Below are 16,122 nucleotides of genomic sequence, written 5' to 3' on the forward strand. Positions count from 1 at the left end.
GGATGGGCTGTAGCCAGCGCCGTGGGGTGGATGGGCTGTAGCCAGCGCCGTGGGGTGGATGAGCTGTAGCCAGCACCGTGGGGTGCATGGGCTGTAGCCAGCGCCGCAGGGTGGATGGGCTGTAGCCAGCGCTGTGGGGTGGATGGGCTGTAGCCAGCGCCGCAGGGTGGATGGGCTGTAGGCAGCGCAACAGAGTGGAAGGGCTGTAGCCGGCACAGCAGAGTGGATTGGCTGTAGCCAGCGCCGTGGGGTGGATGGGCTGTAGCCAGCGCCATGGGGTGGATGGGCTGTAGCCAGCGCCATGGGGTGGATGGGCTGTAGCCAGTGCCGTGGGGTGGATGGGCTGTAGCCAGCGCCATGGGGTGGATGGCCTGTAGCCAGCACCGTGGGGTGGATGGGCTGTAGCCAGCGCCATGGGGTGGATGGGCTGTAGCCAGCGCCATGGGGTGGATGGGCTGTAGCCAGCACCGTGGGGTGGATGGGCTGTAGCCAGCACAGCGGAGTGGATGGGCTGTAGCCAGCGCCGTGGAGTGGATGGGCTGTAGCCATCACTGTGGGGTGGATGGGCTGTAGCCAGCGCCGTGGGGTGGATGGGCTGTAGCCATCACTGTGGGGTGGATGGGCTGTAGCCAGCGCCGTGGGGTGGATGGGCTGTAGCCAGCGCCGCAGGGTGGATGGGCTGTAGCCATCACTGTGGGGTGGATGGGCTGTAGCCAGGGCCATGGGGTGGATGGGCTGTAGCCAGCGCAGCGGAGTGGATGGGCTGTAGCCAGCGCAGCGGAGTGGATGGGCTGTAGCCAGCGCCGTGGAGTGGATGGGCTGTAGCCAGCGCAGCGGAGTGGATGGGCTGTAGCCAGCGCAGCGGAGTGGATGGGCTGTAGCCAGCGCCTTGGGGTGGAAAGTTAGTTAAAGAAGTATGGGCTGGATGAATGCACTATAAGGTGGGTAGAAAGTTGGCTAGATTGTCGGGCTCAACGGGTAGTGATCAATGGCTCCATGTCTAGTTGGCAGCCGGTGTCAAGTGGAGTGCCCCAGGGGTCGGTCCTGGGGCCGGTTTTGTTCAATATCTTCATAAATGATCTGGAGGATGGTGTGGATTGCACTCTCAGCAAATTTGCGGATGATACTAAACTGGGAGGAGTGGTAGATACGCTGGAGGGGAGGGATAGGATACAGAGGGACCTAGACAAATTGGAGGATTGGGCCAAAAGAAATCTGATGAGGTTCAATAAGGATAAGTGCAGGGTCCTGCACTTAGGATGGAAGAACCCAATGCACCGCTACAGACTAGGGACCGAATGGCTAGGCAGCAGTTCTGCGGAAAAGGACCTAGGGGTGACAGTGGACGAGAAGCTGGATATGAGTCAGCAGTGTGCCCTTGTTGCCAAGAAGGCCAATGGCATTTTGGGATGTATACGTAGCGGCATAGCGAGCAGATCGAGGGACGTGATCGTCCCTCTCTATTCGACATTGGTGAGGCCTCATCTGGAGTACTGTATCCAGTTTTGGGCCCCACACTACAAGAAGGATGTGGATAAATTGGAGAGAGTCCAGCGAAGGGCAACAAAAATGATTAGGGGTCTGGAACACATGACTTCTGAGGAGAGGCTGAGGGAACTGGGATTGTTTAGTCTGTGGAAGAGAAAAATGAGGGGGGATTTGATAGCTGCTTTCAACTACCTGAGAGGTGGTTCCAGAGAGGATGGTTCTAGACTATTCTCAGTGGTAGAAGAGGACAGGACAAGGAGTAATGGTCTCAAGTTGCAGTGGGGGAGGTTTAGATTGGATATTAGGAAAAACTTTTTCACTAGGAGGGTGGTGAAACACTGGAATGCGTTACCTAGGGAGGTGGTAGAATCTCCTTCCTTAGAAGTTTTTAAAGTCAGGCTTGACAAAGCCCTGGCTGGGATGATTTAATTGGGGATTGGTCCTGCTTTGAGCAGGGGGTTGGACTAGATGACCTCCTGAGGTCCCTTCCAACCCTGATATTCTATGATTCTATGGGCTGTAGCCAGCGCCATGGGGTGGATGGGCTGTAGCCAGCGCAGCGGAGTGGATGGGCTGTAGCCAGTGCAGCGGAGTGGATCGGCTGTAGCCAGCGCCGTGGGGTGGATGGGCTGTAGCCAGTGCAGCGGAGTGGATCGGCTGTAGCCAGCGCCGTGGGGTGGATGGGCTGTAGCCAGCGCAGCGGAGTGGATGGGCTGTAGCCAGTGCAGCGGAGTGGATGGGCTGTAGCCAGGGCCATGGGGTGGATGGGCTGTAGCCAGCGCAGCGGAGTGGATGGGCTGTAGCCAGTGCAGCGGAGTGGATAGGCTGTAGCCAGCACTGTGGGGTGGATGGGTTGTAGCCAGCGCAGCGGAGTGGATGGGCTGTAGCCAGCACTGTGGGGTGGATGGGCTGTAGCCAGCGCCGCAGGGTGGATGGGCTGTATCCGGCGCCGTGGGGTGGATGGGCTGTAGCCAGCACCGTGGGGTGGATGGGCTGTAGCCAGCGCAGCAGAGTGGATGGGCTGTAGCCAGCACTGTGGGGTGGATGGGCTGTAGCCAGGGCCATGGGGTGGATGGGCTGTAGCCAGCGCAGCGGAGTGGATGGGCTGTAGCCAGCACTGTGGGGTGGATGGGCTGTAGCCAGCCCCGTGTGGTGGATGGGCTGTAGCCAGCGCAGCGGAGTGGATGGGCTGTAGCCAGCGCCGTGGGGTGGATGGGCTGTAGCCAGCGCAGCGGAGTGGATGGGCTGTAGCCAGCGCAGCGGAGTGGATGGGCTGTAGCCAGCGCAGCGGAGTGGATGGGCTGTAGCCAGCGCCGTGGGGTGGATGGCAGGGGGCAATTCCCAGAGTGACCTGTCTGTGCGCAGCCCAGCATGCAGTAAGCAGCCCTAGTGCAGCCACACAAGGAGGGAGGAGGCTAGTAGCTGCTGCACTGGGCTCCTCACTCTGGGTTCCCAGGGCTGGGTGTCTCGTGGGCCAGGCTAATCTCACGGCTGTTCTTGGCAGGGTCTGCTTGGGGCCTGTGTTAACGCGTCGTCTGGCTACCTGTGCCGCACGCAGGACCGGCAGCCATGGGCTCCCAGGAGGAGCCAGACCCCAAGGTGGAATGTGCCGTCTGCTTCAGTCACTACAGCAATGCCTTGTGCACCCCCGAGGTGCTGCCATGCCGCCATGCCATCTGCCTGGAGGTCCTGGTCTGCCTGAGCCTCAAGTCCCAGCCGCCAGCCGACATCCAGTGCCCCCCGTGCCGGCAGTGCACCAGGCTCCCAGCCAGCGGGCTTCCCCGGCCGCACAACAACCTCGCCATCCGCCGGGAGCGCATGGAGGGGGCCTGCAGTGTCCACTTCAGCAGTACCGAGGGGCAGCTCTGGGTCTGGCTCCAGGACTCCTGTGTGGCTGGGAGGCCACAGAGCCGCACAAGCAGCATCAGCCACAGCTCAGAGGTGAGCTGCCTGCCGAGGCAAGAGGAGCGGCCCTGCTTTGTGCCGCATCTTGCTGGTGATGGCGGCTGTGATCCCGGTCACCCTCCGCGTCAGCTCCATTCTACTCCTCACTATGCCCCACCCCTGCAGTGCCAGTCACAACCTGAGAGCCTCAGACCTTCTGGGGCACTCCCCAGGACCCCCTAACGGCAGGTGGAGCAGGGCTATCCCTGGCTCGAGCAAAGAACTGGTCAATCCCTGCCCGCAAGACAGTAAAGCAAGATCGTGTCTCTTTCCCTTTCACCCGATCTCTTCCCAAACTGAGTCTCTCACTTTCCTTCCCTCCACGCTCCCCACCCCTCCTTCCCGCCCTCCAGCCGCTCCCTCTCTGGACTAAGTCTTTTGTCTTCTGGCCACTCTCCGCCAGCAGCTCATGCTTGTGGGTGGCTCCTGAAGCCCAGGGCTCTTCCCGCCAGACGGTTTCTCCCTGCAGCCAGGCTGTTCCCAGAGTCATGGTGTCTGTAGTGGTCTCTTTCACAGCCTTTGGCCAAAGCGGCACAGGGGTTTCCTGCCAGGCGCGCCATGATCAGGAAGATGCTGCTCAGACTAATCCACCAGTCTCCTCCCCTGGAGCTGACAGACCTCCAGGCTGCAGGCTCAGCCCTGGACAACAGCGTGGTGCAGCCACACACACACGCTGCTGCATGGCTCTTGGGTGCCCTATGGGAAAGGAACGAGGTGTCTCAGGGTGGTTCCCAAGACACATGAATACATCACAGACCAGCCATCCCCACAAGTGGTACTAATGGCCCACTGTGCTGCCCCTGGAGCCTGCCCTCCCCCTCACTCCTGGGGATGCTCCCTTCAGCTCACCCTGAGGGACACTGGCAGGGCAGTGCTGGGTAGCTTGTGGTGCCAGGGCAGGTCCTGTTCCATGCCTAAACCAAGGCTGTTCATCTCCAGAGATGCCAGGCTGGCACCTTCACCACGCTGAAGTCATACAAGAAACCAGACGAGCCTCACATCTGTTGAGATGACAAGTTTGGCCGATAAAGGCAATAGTGATGACATATGAGCCAGACTTCTGTCAGGCGTTTGACTTGGTGCCGCACAACATTGTGATTAAAAAAACTAGAAAGATATCAAATCAACATGGCACATGGATTAAAAGTTGGCTAACTGATAGATCTCCACATGTCGTTTCAAGTGGGGAATCATCTTCAAGAGGAGGTGTTTCTAGTGGGGTCCTGCAGGGATCAGTTCTTGGCCCTACCCTATTTAATGTTTTTATCAATGACCTGGACGAAAACATAAAATCATCACTGATAAAGTTTGCAGATAACACCAAAACTGGGGGAGTGGTAAATAATGAAGAGGACAGATCAGTGATACAGAGTGATCAGGATCACTCGGTAAACTGGGCCCAAGCAAACAACATGTGTTTAAATATGACTAAACGTAAAGTCACACATCTAGGAACCAACATAGGCCACACTCACAGGATGTGGGGGCTCTATCCTGGGAAAGAGTGACGCTGAGCAGGAGTTGCGGGTCATGGTGGAAAATCAGCTGCACATGAGCGCCCAGTGCGATGCTGTGGGCAAAGGGGCTGATGCCATCCCAGGATGCATAAACAGGAATAATCTCAAGTAGGAGTAAAGAGGTTATTTTACCTTTGTATTTGGGGTACTGGTGCAAACGCTGCTGGAATCCTGTGTCCAAGTCTGGTTCCCACAGTTAAAGGAGGATGATGATAAATTGGAGAAGATTCAGAGAAGAGCCATGGGAATGATGAAAGGATTAGAAAACCTGCCTTACAGTGATAGATGTCAGGAGTTCAATATATTTAGCTAACACAGAGAAGGCTAAGGGGTGACTTGATCACACTCTATAAGTACCTACATGGGGAACAAATATTTAATACTGGGCTCCTCAATCTAGCAAGAGAAAGGTTTAACATGAGCCAATGGCTAGACATTGATGCTAGACAAATTCCAACTGGAACACAGGGTACATTTCCCATAGAATACCAGGGTTGGAAGGGACTTCAGTAGGTCATCTAGTCCAACCCCCTGCTCAAAGCAGGACCAATCACCAATTTTTGCCCCAGATCCCAAATGGCCCCCTCAAGGATTGAACTCACAACCCTGGGTTTAGCAGGCCAATGCTCAAACCACTGAGCTATCCCTCCCCCAGTTTTCCAAGCATTGTGGTGGATTCTCCATCATGGGCAATTTTTAAATCAAGTGTGGATGTTTATCTGCTCTAGCTCAAACAGGAATCAATCTGGGGAGGTTTTCTGGCCTGTATTTTCTGGGGGTCAGACGAGCTAAGCACAGAAGTCCTGACTGGCTAGGAATCTAGCTTGGGGCTGGCTCAGCAGCAGGGGTTTGGGGCGCTGGGGTTCAGCCTTGCAGGGAGCACTGACGGCTTCACAGCAGGCGACTCAGGACTGGCCCTGCTCTGTGCAGGAGAAAGCACATAGAGGAGCTTGGTTAAAGGGCTGCTCCTCACAGGGTGGCTGTCCTGGCAACAGGAGGTGCGGGGCGGGGTCCCCAGCCTTTCCATCCACCCAATGGGGCAGGTGCCCAGACCAAGGGGAGCCCAAGCCTCAGACCCACCGCAAAGGGATTCAGGAGGCTCAGCCCACTGACAGGATGGCACTTGGCTGAGAATCTTTGAGGGAGCAAAAAGGGCCCAGTCCTGCTCCAGCTGCCTGGTCAGATCCTGTTCCCAATGACAGAACTCTGGACGACTTCCCCGGTTGCAGAACTGGGCTCCTAGTGTCCATGGGACCAGGGATCCGTGGCTCAGGCTGAAAACCAGGCAATGCCCTTTGCCTTCCGCAGCCGTTTCGCGCAGCTGCACATGCCCAGTGCCCCAGTGGAAGTGCTGCACGCCCCGGCAGGGCCCTGCCCTCTGTCCAAGCAGGGGCTAAAGATGGGCAGAGCCTTTCTGGGGCTTCCCAGGCTTGTGCAGCTGTTGGTTTATTAAGGCACCGCTGACCCTGCATGGCAAAAGAGTCAGGCCAACAGGCCTTATCCCAGCTCTGGAATAAGCAGCGAGTGCTTGCAAGGCTGGGGCTGACGCCGGCTGTCTGGAGTCACCTCCAGGTCCGTGCTTTCATGGGGGTACAGTCTGCACCCACCTTTCCTTCCGTTCCGCCTGAGCTCCCCTCTGCTGAGGGCGGCAGAAGGCAAGGTGCCACCCGGGGCATCGGGGCCTGGGGGCTGGGCCTGGCCATGGCAGTGAATTACTGAGTAAGCTGTTTGCTTTGCCTCTGCTTCCCCAGGTGTAATATGATCCAGCCTGCGCCTGGTGCAGTGGGGATGTTCTCAGTGAGGTGTCGTCATGAGTTCAGCCCCACGCACAATTCACCAGCCGGTGTGTTTGCATCCGATCAGTATTTCTGCCTGCTAAGGGCACCTTGACCATGAGCTGCATCTGCACCGCCCCCTCCAGACAGACGAACTCACACTGTCCTCTCTTTTCAGAGTAACAGCCGTGTTAGTCTGTATTCGCAAAAAGAAAAGGAGTACCGATTAAGTGAGCTGTAGCTCACGAAAGCTTATGCTCAAATAAATTGGTTAGTCTCTAAGGTGCCACAAGTCCTCCTGTTCTTTTTGTCCTCTGTTTGGGTGTAATTTCCATGGTTACCGTTGCTTTCTCACCGTCACTTTGGCTGTGGCATGGCTTTAGCTGGGACAGGTGAGCAGAGAGGGGCACGTGACCTTAGGAGCCAGAAATACGGAAAACTGGCATGAGAGCCAGCCAGGCTCTGTGCCCTGGGAAACTCTGGAGCCAGCAGCTGGCCTCAGGCCCAATCGAGTGGGGCCAGGGGCTTCCACACAGCTCCAGGAAGTGTCTGGAAGTGGTTTCCTGCAGAGGTATTGCTGAAATCAACCAACAGGAAGGAGGGGACCTGAGGTTTGATTCTAGCCACCAGCTGGAAGCAGAAGGACGGGGGCATTGTCTTGCTGCCAAGGCCATATGAAAGCCAGCACAGGCCTGGAGACAGCTGCCCTCAGCCACAGCCCTGCAGGAATTGTGCTTACACCCCCGAGGGTGATCCATGGGCTTGTCCTAACTGACCACTAGGTGTCACCATGATGCCACAGAAATCAGCCTGCAGGGAGCACCCTGGGGTGTGGGCATTGCTTTGGGCAGCAGCAGGAACTGCCCACATGCACCATCCACCAGGCACTGACCCTCAGGAGAGCTGCTGGGAGCTTCTGGCCATACGGGAACACGGGACCCCACGCAGGGGGACGAGAGAGAGCAGAGGGATGCTGCCTGTCACTCGGGGAGGGAGGGGGGTGACACATGTCACTCAGGGGGAGGGAGGAGAGGTGACACCAGTCACTCAGGTTGGAGTGGGGGAGGGGTGACACTTGTCACTCAGGGGGAGGAAGACGAGGGGCAGCTATTTGGGAGGAAGGTGCTCAAGGTGTGGGTGGCTTGGAGGCTGAGTCCAGGTGGCGGCTGCTGACAGTTCTGGGGCTCTGAAATGTGCTCCCGGTTTAGCCTGCCCATGCAGGCCTGGCAGGTGCCCCAAACCCCTAGGCCTGACACCCAGTGACACTTGGTGGCCATTTTCTCCACCAACAGCACCATTGTCCCTTCCTCCCCCATCACAGGTGCACTTCAGCAGCACTTAGCCCCTTATCCCCTGCTCACAGCCCTGCCAGCTGAGGACAGGGAGACAAGGCTCCCACCTGGACCCAGAGGACACTAAGCACTGGGCTATGGGGCTCTGGACCTGGGAGATGGTCCAGCTGGACTTGCCAGGAGCTGGGCGCACCTTCAGGAGGGGTATCTGCTGCAGATGGCACTTCTAAATTTTGGAACAGTGGTGCTGGCACGCCTGAAAAACAGGCCTCGGGGACTGGGCACCCAAAAGCGTAAGGACCCAAATGTAGAGGCCATGTTTGTCCATTTAGGCCTAAGTGACTCAGTCCCAATCTGCAGGGGAACATTGTGCCAGTTTAGCTAAAGTAGCGATTGGGGCATCTCATTAAAGTGGATGCTCTGATTACTGTTTAACCTGGGCTTAGTCTGGTTTAGCATAAGTCACTAGGAACTGTTGATGCTAAACTGAAATAAACTGCTCTAAACTAAAAACTGAGCAGCCCCTGGGTTTGCAGCCATTGAACTAAAGGGTTTAAAAACCCCTTTGAGTTAAACCAGCACAAGTCTCTCAAGCACCCCAGGCCTAGGCAGGGCTGGTGCTTGCAGGGGGAGGACCCAGGCCTCTAGCTTCAGCTGCCCCCTTGTAGGACCCTGCTCCAGGGCTTTGAGCCCATTGCCAGGAACACATTTCAGGGCTAGTCTGCTGCTGTGTCCGTTGGCCGGGTATCCAGCCCAGCGCTTTGGCTCTGGGGGAGCCCACAGAAGACGAAGTGCAGTAGTTGTTAGCAGGCAGTTCCCTTTCCAGAACCAGGGTGCACCCCAGGGGAGGCAAGGGTGCATGGGGCAAATGCTTGGGCTGGGATGAGAAGAAACATGGCTGGGGGGGGGCGGGGTTGTGGCCACAGCAAGCCTGGGGGAACGACTGGCATGTTACCCTCCCCAATGCTCAGGGGTAAATGAGAGGGGAGCAGGGCCAAGGTCACAGCCACAAGAACTTGGCAGGTTAAGTCAGACAGGCACAACAGAGCCTGGAAGGGATGGGGATGGGGACAGGTAGTGCTGCCCTGTTGCCCCAAGGAATCCAGTGTGTCTATGTTGCTCTGTCGGGTGGTTTTGCCTCTTTTGAATGGGCAGGTGCTAGAGCAGAAGCAGGGCCTGGGGTGAACGAGGCCGACGGAAGCAGTGTTGGAGGAGAGGCCAGGGTGGGGGGCAGGGGCAGTGGGGATCAGTGCATTTCAGTGAGCTGGGGGAAGGGAGACGGGCTAGGATGGTTACTGGCACAAAGGGAAGGCAGGATGGCACAGTGCTTAGGGCTCTAGCTTAGGATTCAGGAAGAGCCATGTTCAGTGTCCCGGTCTGCCACCAGTGTCCCGGTCTGCCACCAGTGTCCCGTGTGACCTTGGCCGGCTGCTGGCATCCCATGTGACCCCAGGCTGCCACGTCCCATATGACCCTGCCACGTCCCAAGTGACCCCAGGCTGCCACGTCCCATATGACCCCGCCACGTCCCATGTGACCCCAGGCTGCCACATCCCATGTGATCCTGGTCTGCCGCCGGCGTCCCGTGTCCCTGGTGGGGTGAACTTTAAGCACTCTCTTAACAAAAAGAAAAGGAGTACTTGTGGCACCTTAGAGACTAACCAGTTTATTTGAGCATGAGCTTTCGTGAGCTACAGCTGTAGCTCACGAAAGCTCATGCTCAAATAAACTGGTTAGTCTCTAAGGTGCCACAAGTACTCCTTTTCTTTTTGCGAATACAGACTAACACGGCTGTTACTCTGAAATCTCTTAACAAAGCTGCTGCTCTTGCATTAGGCTAGACACCCTCCCACCCATTTTAAGCACTGGCCTCTTCCAGTGCCATCCCACGAGCCTCAGAAGAAAAGGGGGTTGGCCTCAAGGCTTATCTGGCCCATCCCCTCTGCACTGAGGCTGCCAGCAGGCCACCTGTCTATCCATGGGGTGCTGTCTGTGAGCTGGTGTGTGGGGCCAGCAGCCCTAGACAGAAGGGCTTTCCCTCCTGACCCACCAGGTGAGCCTCAACCCTGAGCTGCCCGGTCCTGCTCTGGGGGTGGAAGCTGATGTACATGACCTAATTCCCTCCTGTTGGTATTTTTATCCCCTCCCCTGCCCGCGCCTCTCTCCGGTGCCAGGTGCACTCTGTAAACAACAGTCACTGCCAGCCCTTTGGAGCTCAGTGCCCTGTGTGCTGCTCCATGGAAATCAGTTGCAGCCTTCTCGGGAGCAGCTAGTTCATGGATGGCTATTTTCCCCTCCCTCTTCTCTCCACTAGAAACCTGTTTGTCGAGGCCACTGCTGGCCCTGCCCACTGCTAAGCCATGGTGTGTGGCTGCAAGCGAGGAGCAGGCAGATGCAGACTGCAAAGGAGGATGAAGGGCGAGGATTATTGCACAGGGCATGTTTGCTAGCCTCTCTGAGGGGCAGGAGGAGAGCCCTGCTGCCCTGTGCCCCCTGCCAGGGGCTCCTGCTTAGCAATGGGGCCGACGTTCAGCTGTGATACTGGGCCCCCTTTGTGAAAGTAAGTGTCCCCTGCAGCCTCTGGTTCCCCAAGGGCAGCTGGGAGGGAGCTTTCTGTAGCACAGCCAGGTGCGTTTCCGTGCTGTGCCGTGGTTGGTTCTTTGTCCGGGGGCGGGGGGGTAGTGCTGATTCTTGGCAATCAGGCAGGAGCCCTCCTGAGTGGTGCTCTGGTGTAGTGCCAGGCACTGCTCTCAGGGCGCCCCTCTGCGCTGTCGCCATTCCGCAGACCATGCCCAGACCGCCCCGGCTAGGCGTCTCTCCAACGCCCAGGCTGGGAGCCCAGCACTGACTCCCAACGGACCCTCCATTTGGGTGCTGTATGCATTGAACAGATGTGGCTAGCTGGATCCAAGTGTTTGTCAGGCAGAACGAGCAGCCTGGCGCCCCCTTGTGCTCTTGATCTGAGCCCCTCCCGCAGTGGGAAGGGCCCAGGGCATTCTGCTGACCCTGCATTGATGAGGGGGTTGGTAACCAGAGCATCTTTCTACCTTCTCCAACAAGAGGCTGAGACCTCTATGCAATGACAAACACTTGGATTTTCTTTGAAATGTGTTTGTTGCTCTGGCTTGAGGGCATCTTTGGGGGAAGGCCAGACCTGCTTCTGGGTATATTTGCTCAGGGCCCGATCCTGACAGGGGCCTCTGCTGCTACTGGGGTAGACATCCTGGGCGTGCTCCAGCCTGGTCTTTGCCCACAACGCAGCAGCCCGTGTTCTCCGGTTTCCTGGGCTGATTGAACGCATCAATCCTGCATTAAGGGTTCCCCAGGACATTCTGTATCAGGGTTAGCTGCATTCCCCACTCAGACCCATGATGGCTGCGGGCCACCTGCGAGACAGCTTTAATCCCACCTGGACAGGCCAGACCTCCGAGTTCACAATCACCAGAGGATTTGTCTGAGTTCCAAGCTGAAGTCGCTGGGAGGAAGAGCCTGGCATAATGGCTTCATGGCTTCTCCCATCTGTTTGAAAGCCCATCAGATCACACTGGAGCCAGTGCAACATCTCTCTTGTTGTCACTTTTACCAGGCCACTGGGAGCATGGTTTTCATGTTCAGTCCCCTGTAGCACCCATCCAGCTCCCTGCCTGGGGTCAGGTTCTTCACTGCCTCAAGGGACTTTGCTGCTGGTCGGACTGACCTGTTACCTGTACCGATTCTCCCCTTCCCGGGGTCCTTGCAGTGTGTGGCTGGATCAGCCCCTGCCCTGCTGCCCAGCTCATCTTGTCCTGTCCTGAGCAGGGTATACATGCCTGGGGAGATTAGCAGCTCACTGGGGTGCAGAGGGATGCATTGTTACTGGGCCTTTTGTGTTGTTCCAGGCAGCTGGTGGGATCATCTTTCCTGCAACCCTCACAGCAAATGGGCTTCATGGGTGCAGCAGCTGGGGATGGTGCCTTGCCCCACTGAGACCATGTCAGAAGGGCTGTGCGGGGAGTCAGAGGCAGACTGCCCGGTTTGCTGGAACCCCTTCAACAACACCTTCCGCACCCCAAAGCTCCTGGAGTGCCAGCACTCCTTTTGTATCGAGTGCCTGGCACACCTGAGCCTGGTGTCCCCTGACCGCAACCGGCTGCAATGCCCACTCTGCCGCCACCCCACAGTGCTCCCCTCCAACCAGCCCATCACCGAGCTGCCCACCAACTCGGATGTCCTGCGGCTGCTCAAACTGGAGCCCAACCATATCATCCTGGAGGGCCGGCAGCTGTGCTTAAAGGATGAGCAGAAATCACGGTACTTCCTGCGCCAGCCCAGGGTTTATACCCTCAACCTGGGAACAGATCCAGGGCCCAGGCTAGGTAGCTCCCAGGCTTCCCCTAGGCCAACCTCCATCCCCAGCCACTCTTCCCTTCGGCAGTGCATACGCAACCCCCAGTTCCGCATCTTCGCCTACCTGATGGCCATCATCCTCACTGTGACGCTGCTGCTCATCTTCTCCATCTTCTGGACCAAGCAGTTCCTGTGGGGCATAGGCTGAGGGCTTGGCAAGCCCCATAACTGGAGTCCAGAGCTCAACGTCTTCTCAGACAGCAAAATGTCCCAGGCGACATCAGCCACTTTGCATCTGCTCTGGGCCTCTTAACCCTCTCTGCACCCTCCAGGGCCATCACTGCAGCCTCTGGCTAATGAACTTTTTTCCTGATCTCTTCTCAGTGATACACCCAGTCATGCTAGTGGCCTGGCTGCATCCAAAGGCCTGGGGGCTCCCCAGCCGCCATGCTGAGCCATGTGCACCAAGAGCAGCAGAACTTGGATGGCGTTCAGGAACTGCCCCATCAGCTGAAGCTCTTTGCTGCCTGTCATGGGGTCTGGGGCCAAGGCACTACGGGACATGAGTGCCAAGGCGCTTCAGGAATACAGATGCTCATAATAGTGGGCAACAAGGCCATTATACTGGATGGTCGTGACCCAAGAGGAGGGGATGCTGCAAACCCCAGCCCAAGAGGAATGAGCCAGAATCTTATGGAAACAGTGAAGATTTCCAGAGGCTCTCCTGTGACTCATCTTCTTGTCTCTCCTGGGATAATACCATGGATCTGGGTGCCACCAAGGACAACATGCAGGCCAGGACATTCATGTCCACAGACTGACACCATCTGTTGTGCCAAAGGTCCTCGCAGGGGGGGAGGGGGGAGGCAGCGCTGTTTCCATCTGCTGGATAAGCAGACCCCTGACCCACAGCAAAGACCTGCAAGAAATTTCATCTTTTGTCTTTTTGAGCTAATTGTTGCACTTTTTTGTTGTGTTGTTTACAATCAAACACATACAGCTCCTGTGCCAGGGTCCCAGCTCCTCCTCTGTTCTCACCCCTCAACCTCACTTTCTTTTCTAGAGGCAAGAAAATAAATGTGGATGGTTTCCATTTCCATGGGGCGGACACGGATTGCCTGTTTCGAACAGAGAAAGCAGCAGTGTCTGTCCTGTTTCCTTGTCCTGCCTCCAGATTAGGCGAGTGGGCTCAGATTGCAGTAGCTTTGTTTGAAGGGGCAGCAGGGGGAAGGCTGTTCCAACCCCCCAGGTTCGCGCTGACATGTGATTCCTCAGCTGTGCCTATTCTGCACCTAGATTGGCTCAATAGCAGTGACAGTGTTCCCCATTGTGTACCTGGCTGGCAGCTAGCAGGAACTGCATGGTACGCCCACTGTGGGTAACTGCATTAGTCCCCAGGAATGCTCAGTATCTAGGCAGCCTGAGCAGTTTTGTTTCTTTAACATTTGCTCCATCAGCCTATCATAAGTTGTGCTTTAGCCAAACTGAGCAGCCCTGGGCCTTTCTAATGTGGATGGGAGACGTTTAAGGAAGCAATAGCCATGAGCCAGTCAGGGGTTTCTTCCCTTTGCATCAGCACTCAACCAGTGTTCTGGAGGTGCTGTCTTTAGAAGGTGAGTCAATAAAGAGCAGGTGTGGTAGCCACTGGCCACGTGGATAATTATATTCTGCTTCCTTCAGTAAGAGTTATGGAAGTTTGGCCTCATGTCCTTCCCCCGATTGTTGGGGAGGGTTACTGTGTACTGTCATGCAGTAGGTGTGTTTCACCTCAGAGGTGGCTGCCTTTGAGTGGTGGGAGCTGCAATCCGAGAGGTAGGAACATACTTGCAGCAATGCTGGAATTCAACTGCCACAACTGGGGAAGGAAAGGGACCCACTTTTAACATTTATTCAGCCATCAGGAAAGGCCTTGGGCCGCAGTGTCATGGGGAAGAGGTGGAGCTTCCTTCTTCCTGCAGGCTGTACCCCACCATCCTTGTGGGAAGCCCCATTGGTGGCTCAAGTCTCCGTCATAGCAGGCACTTCCTGTTGGTGTGAGAAAGGGGGCACGTAACATGATGATGGGACCCATCCCTTCTGCTAGAGACTGACAAGTCTGGACTCCTGTGGGAGGAATGACAGCCTGATGGATGGGGTGAGGGCAGGAGGAGGAGAGAAAACTGGAGAAGCTGGAGCCACTAAGGAAACTATAAGGGACTGGATGGCTTCAGGAGCGCAGGCTGCTGCTTTGGATCCAGTTGTTACCATCTGAGAGCTGTCATGGGCCTCTCTGCAATTAATTCCATGCTTTCAGAAGGCAGGTGGCTACATTTGTTTAATAAAGAAAGACCTGCTAGGTCAGAGTCCAGCTAGATCTCAGCCTGTTCCAGCAGCAGCTCCTTCTGCAGGCACCTCGAAGGTCACTGTAGCTGGTGCAACCCAGAGGAGGGACAGGGCTGCGTAGCTGCAGGGAAATCAGCCAAATGAGGTCTTGCTGCGGAGCTCAATCAAGTGATTTCTATTTGCCTGTAAACTACAGTGTAACCTGCTTTAAGGTACTGTCCAGAAGACCAAACATTGGTTGCTTAGTAGAGTTACATCTTAAAAGAGCAAATTGCACTGGATAGCTCACGGGACATTTTAAGTGGTATCTCCAGGCCAGGGCTGGCTGGAGGTGGGGACCCCAGTGAAGGTCATTGTACAGGCTGGGATTACGGCAGGACTTGTTTTGGGTTTATATGCAAAGTCTGTGCTGCACTTTGGCCATTATGTTGCCACGGCAACCCCCGGGCTGGAAAGATGGCCACTCCTAGCAGACTGTGCACTGGGTATTGGTCAGCTGCCATTGTTTCCTCGGGGGGAACCCTCTCACTAATGAATTAGGGTGATGGGACAAAGAGCAGGTGAAACCAGATGCTTCATGTAGTCAGCTAGAGAGACAAGGAGTAACCCCACTTTCTCAGCCAAAAGGGTCCCATTTCATTCTTTTTCACTAACCATGATCCCCCACAGCACTTAAGGAATTGGTGGTGGTGAAGTACTCTGCTGCGGGCATACACAGCTACTCGTCAAAGGAATGGGAGAAGATGAAGCTGCTTCTCCCTTGCTGGGGGCACTTTTCAGAGACAGCCCACAACAGACAGCTGTTCCACACTGCACGGCTATCTGCATGTTTGGAACTCTCCTATCTCCTTCGCCCTGTTTAATGCATTGGTTCGTGCATACAAACAAAACACAGGGAAGGGTGCAACTGAGAATGAGCAACCCTGTATCACCCATCCACTCTCCCAAGTACATACACTGCCGCATGTAAGGTTTTCATATCGCTGAGCCAAGTGTAGGGAGAGAAGAGGGACAACAGCTGGCTTGATGCCTCCCCCTGTGATGCTTCCTGGGTGCACAGCTGTGGCTGGTCACAGATGCTTTAGGCCCCTCCTCGGCACAGCTCCAGCACAATCAAAACGAGCAGACACTGAGGTCACAACAGGTTTCTTAGAAATAGGCACCTGCAAAACTTCCCTGGAAAGATTTGAGAAAGTGAATGTTCTCTATAGTTCTCTATGGGGGGAGGGATAGCTCATTGGTTTGAGCATTGGCCTGCTAAACCAGGGTTGTGAGTTCAATCCTTGAGGGGGCCATTTAGGGATCTGGGGCAAAAATTAGGGCTTGGTCCTGCTTTGAGCAGGGGGTTGGACTAGATGACCTCCTGAGGTCCCTTCCAACCCTGATATTCTATGATTTCTATAGTGTGTGGCTAGAGCAAGAACCTTAAAGCGAAACAAACTAGCATCAAAGCTGTAA

General features: G+C 56.0%; 1 protein-coding gene across 1 annotated transcript; it reads left to right on the top strand.

The window, feature by feature from the left end:
- Positions 1 to 11,962: 11,962 nt before the first annotated feature.
- RNF183 (ring finger protein 183) lies at positions 11,963 to 12,550 on the top strand. Its single transcript, XM_077835684.1, has one exon. The coding sequence runs from the start codon at positions 11,963 to 11,965 to the stop codon at positions 12,548 to 12,550; it is 588 nt and encodes a 195-aa protein (XP_077691810.1).
- The last annotated feature ends 3,572 nt before the right edge of the window (positions 12,551 to 16,122 follow it).

The sequence above is a fragment of the Eretmochelys imbricata genome, chromosome 16 (assembly GCF_965152235.1).
Source record: "Eretmochelys imbricata isolate rEreImb1 chromosome 16, rEreImb1.hap1, whole genome shotgun sequence".
Lineage (NCBI taxonomy): Eukaryota > Metazoa > Chordata > Testudines > Cheloniidae > Eretmochelys > Eretmochelys imbricata.

What these genes read in the sequence shown, in the direction of transcription:
- RNF183 (XM_077835684.1), top strand. Translation starts at nt 11,963, where the DNA reads ATGGTGCCTTGCCCCACTGAGACCATGTCAGAAGGGCTGTGCGGGGAG.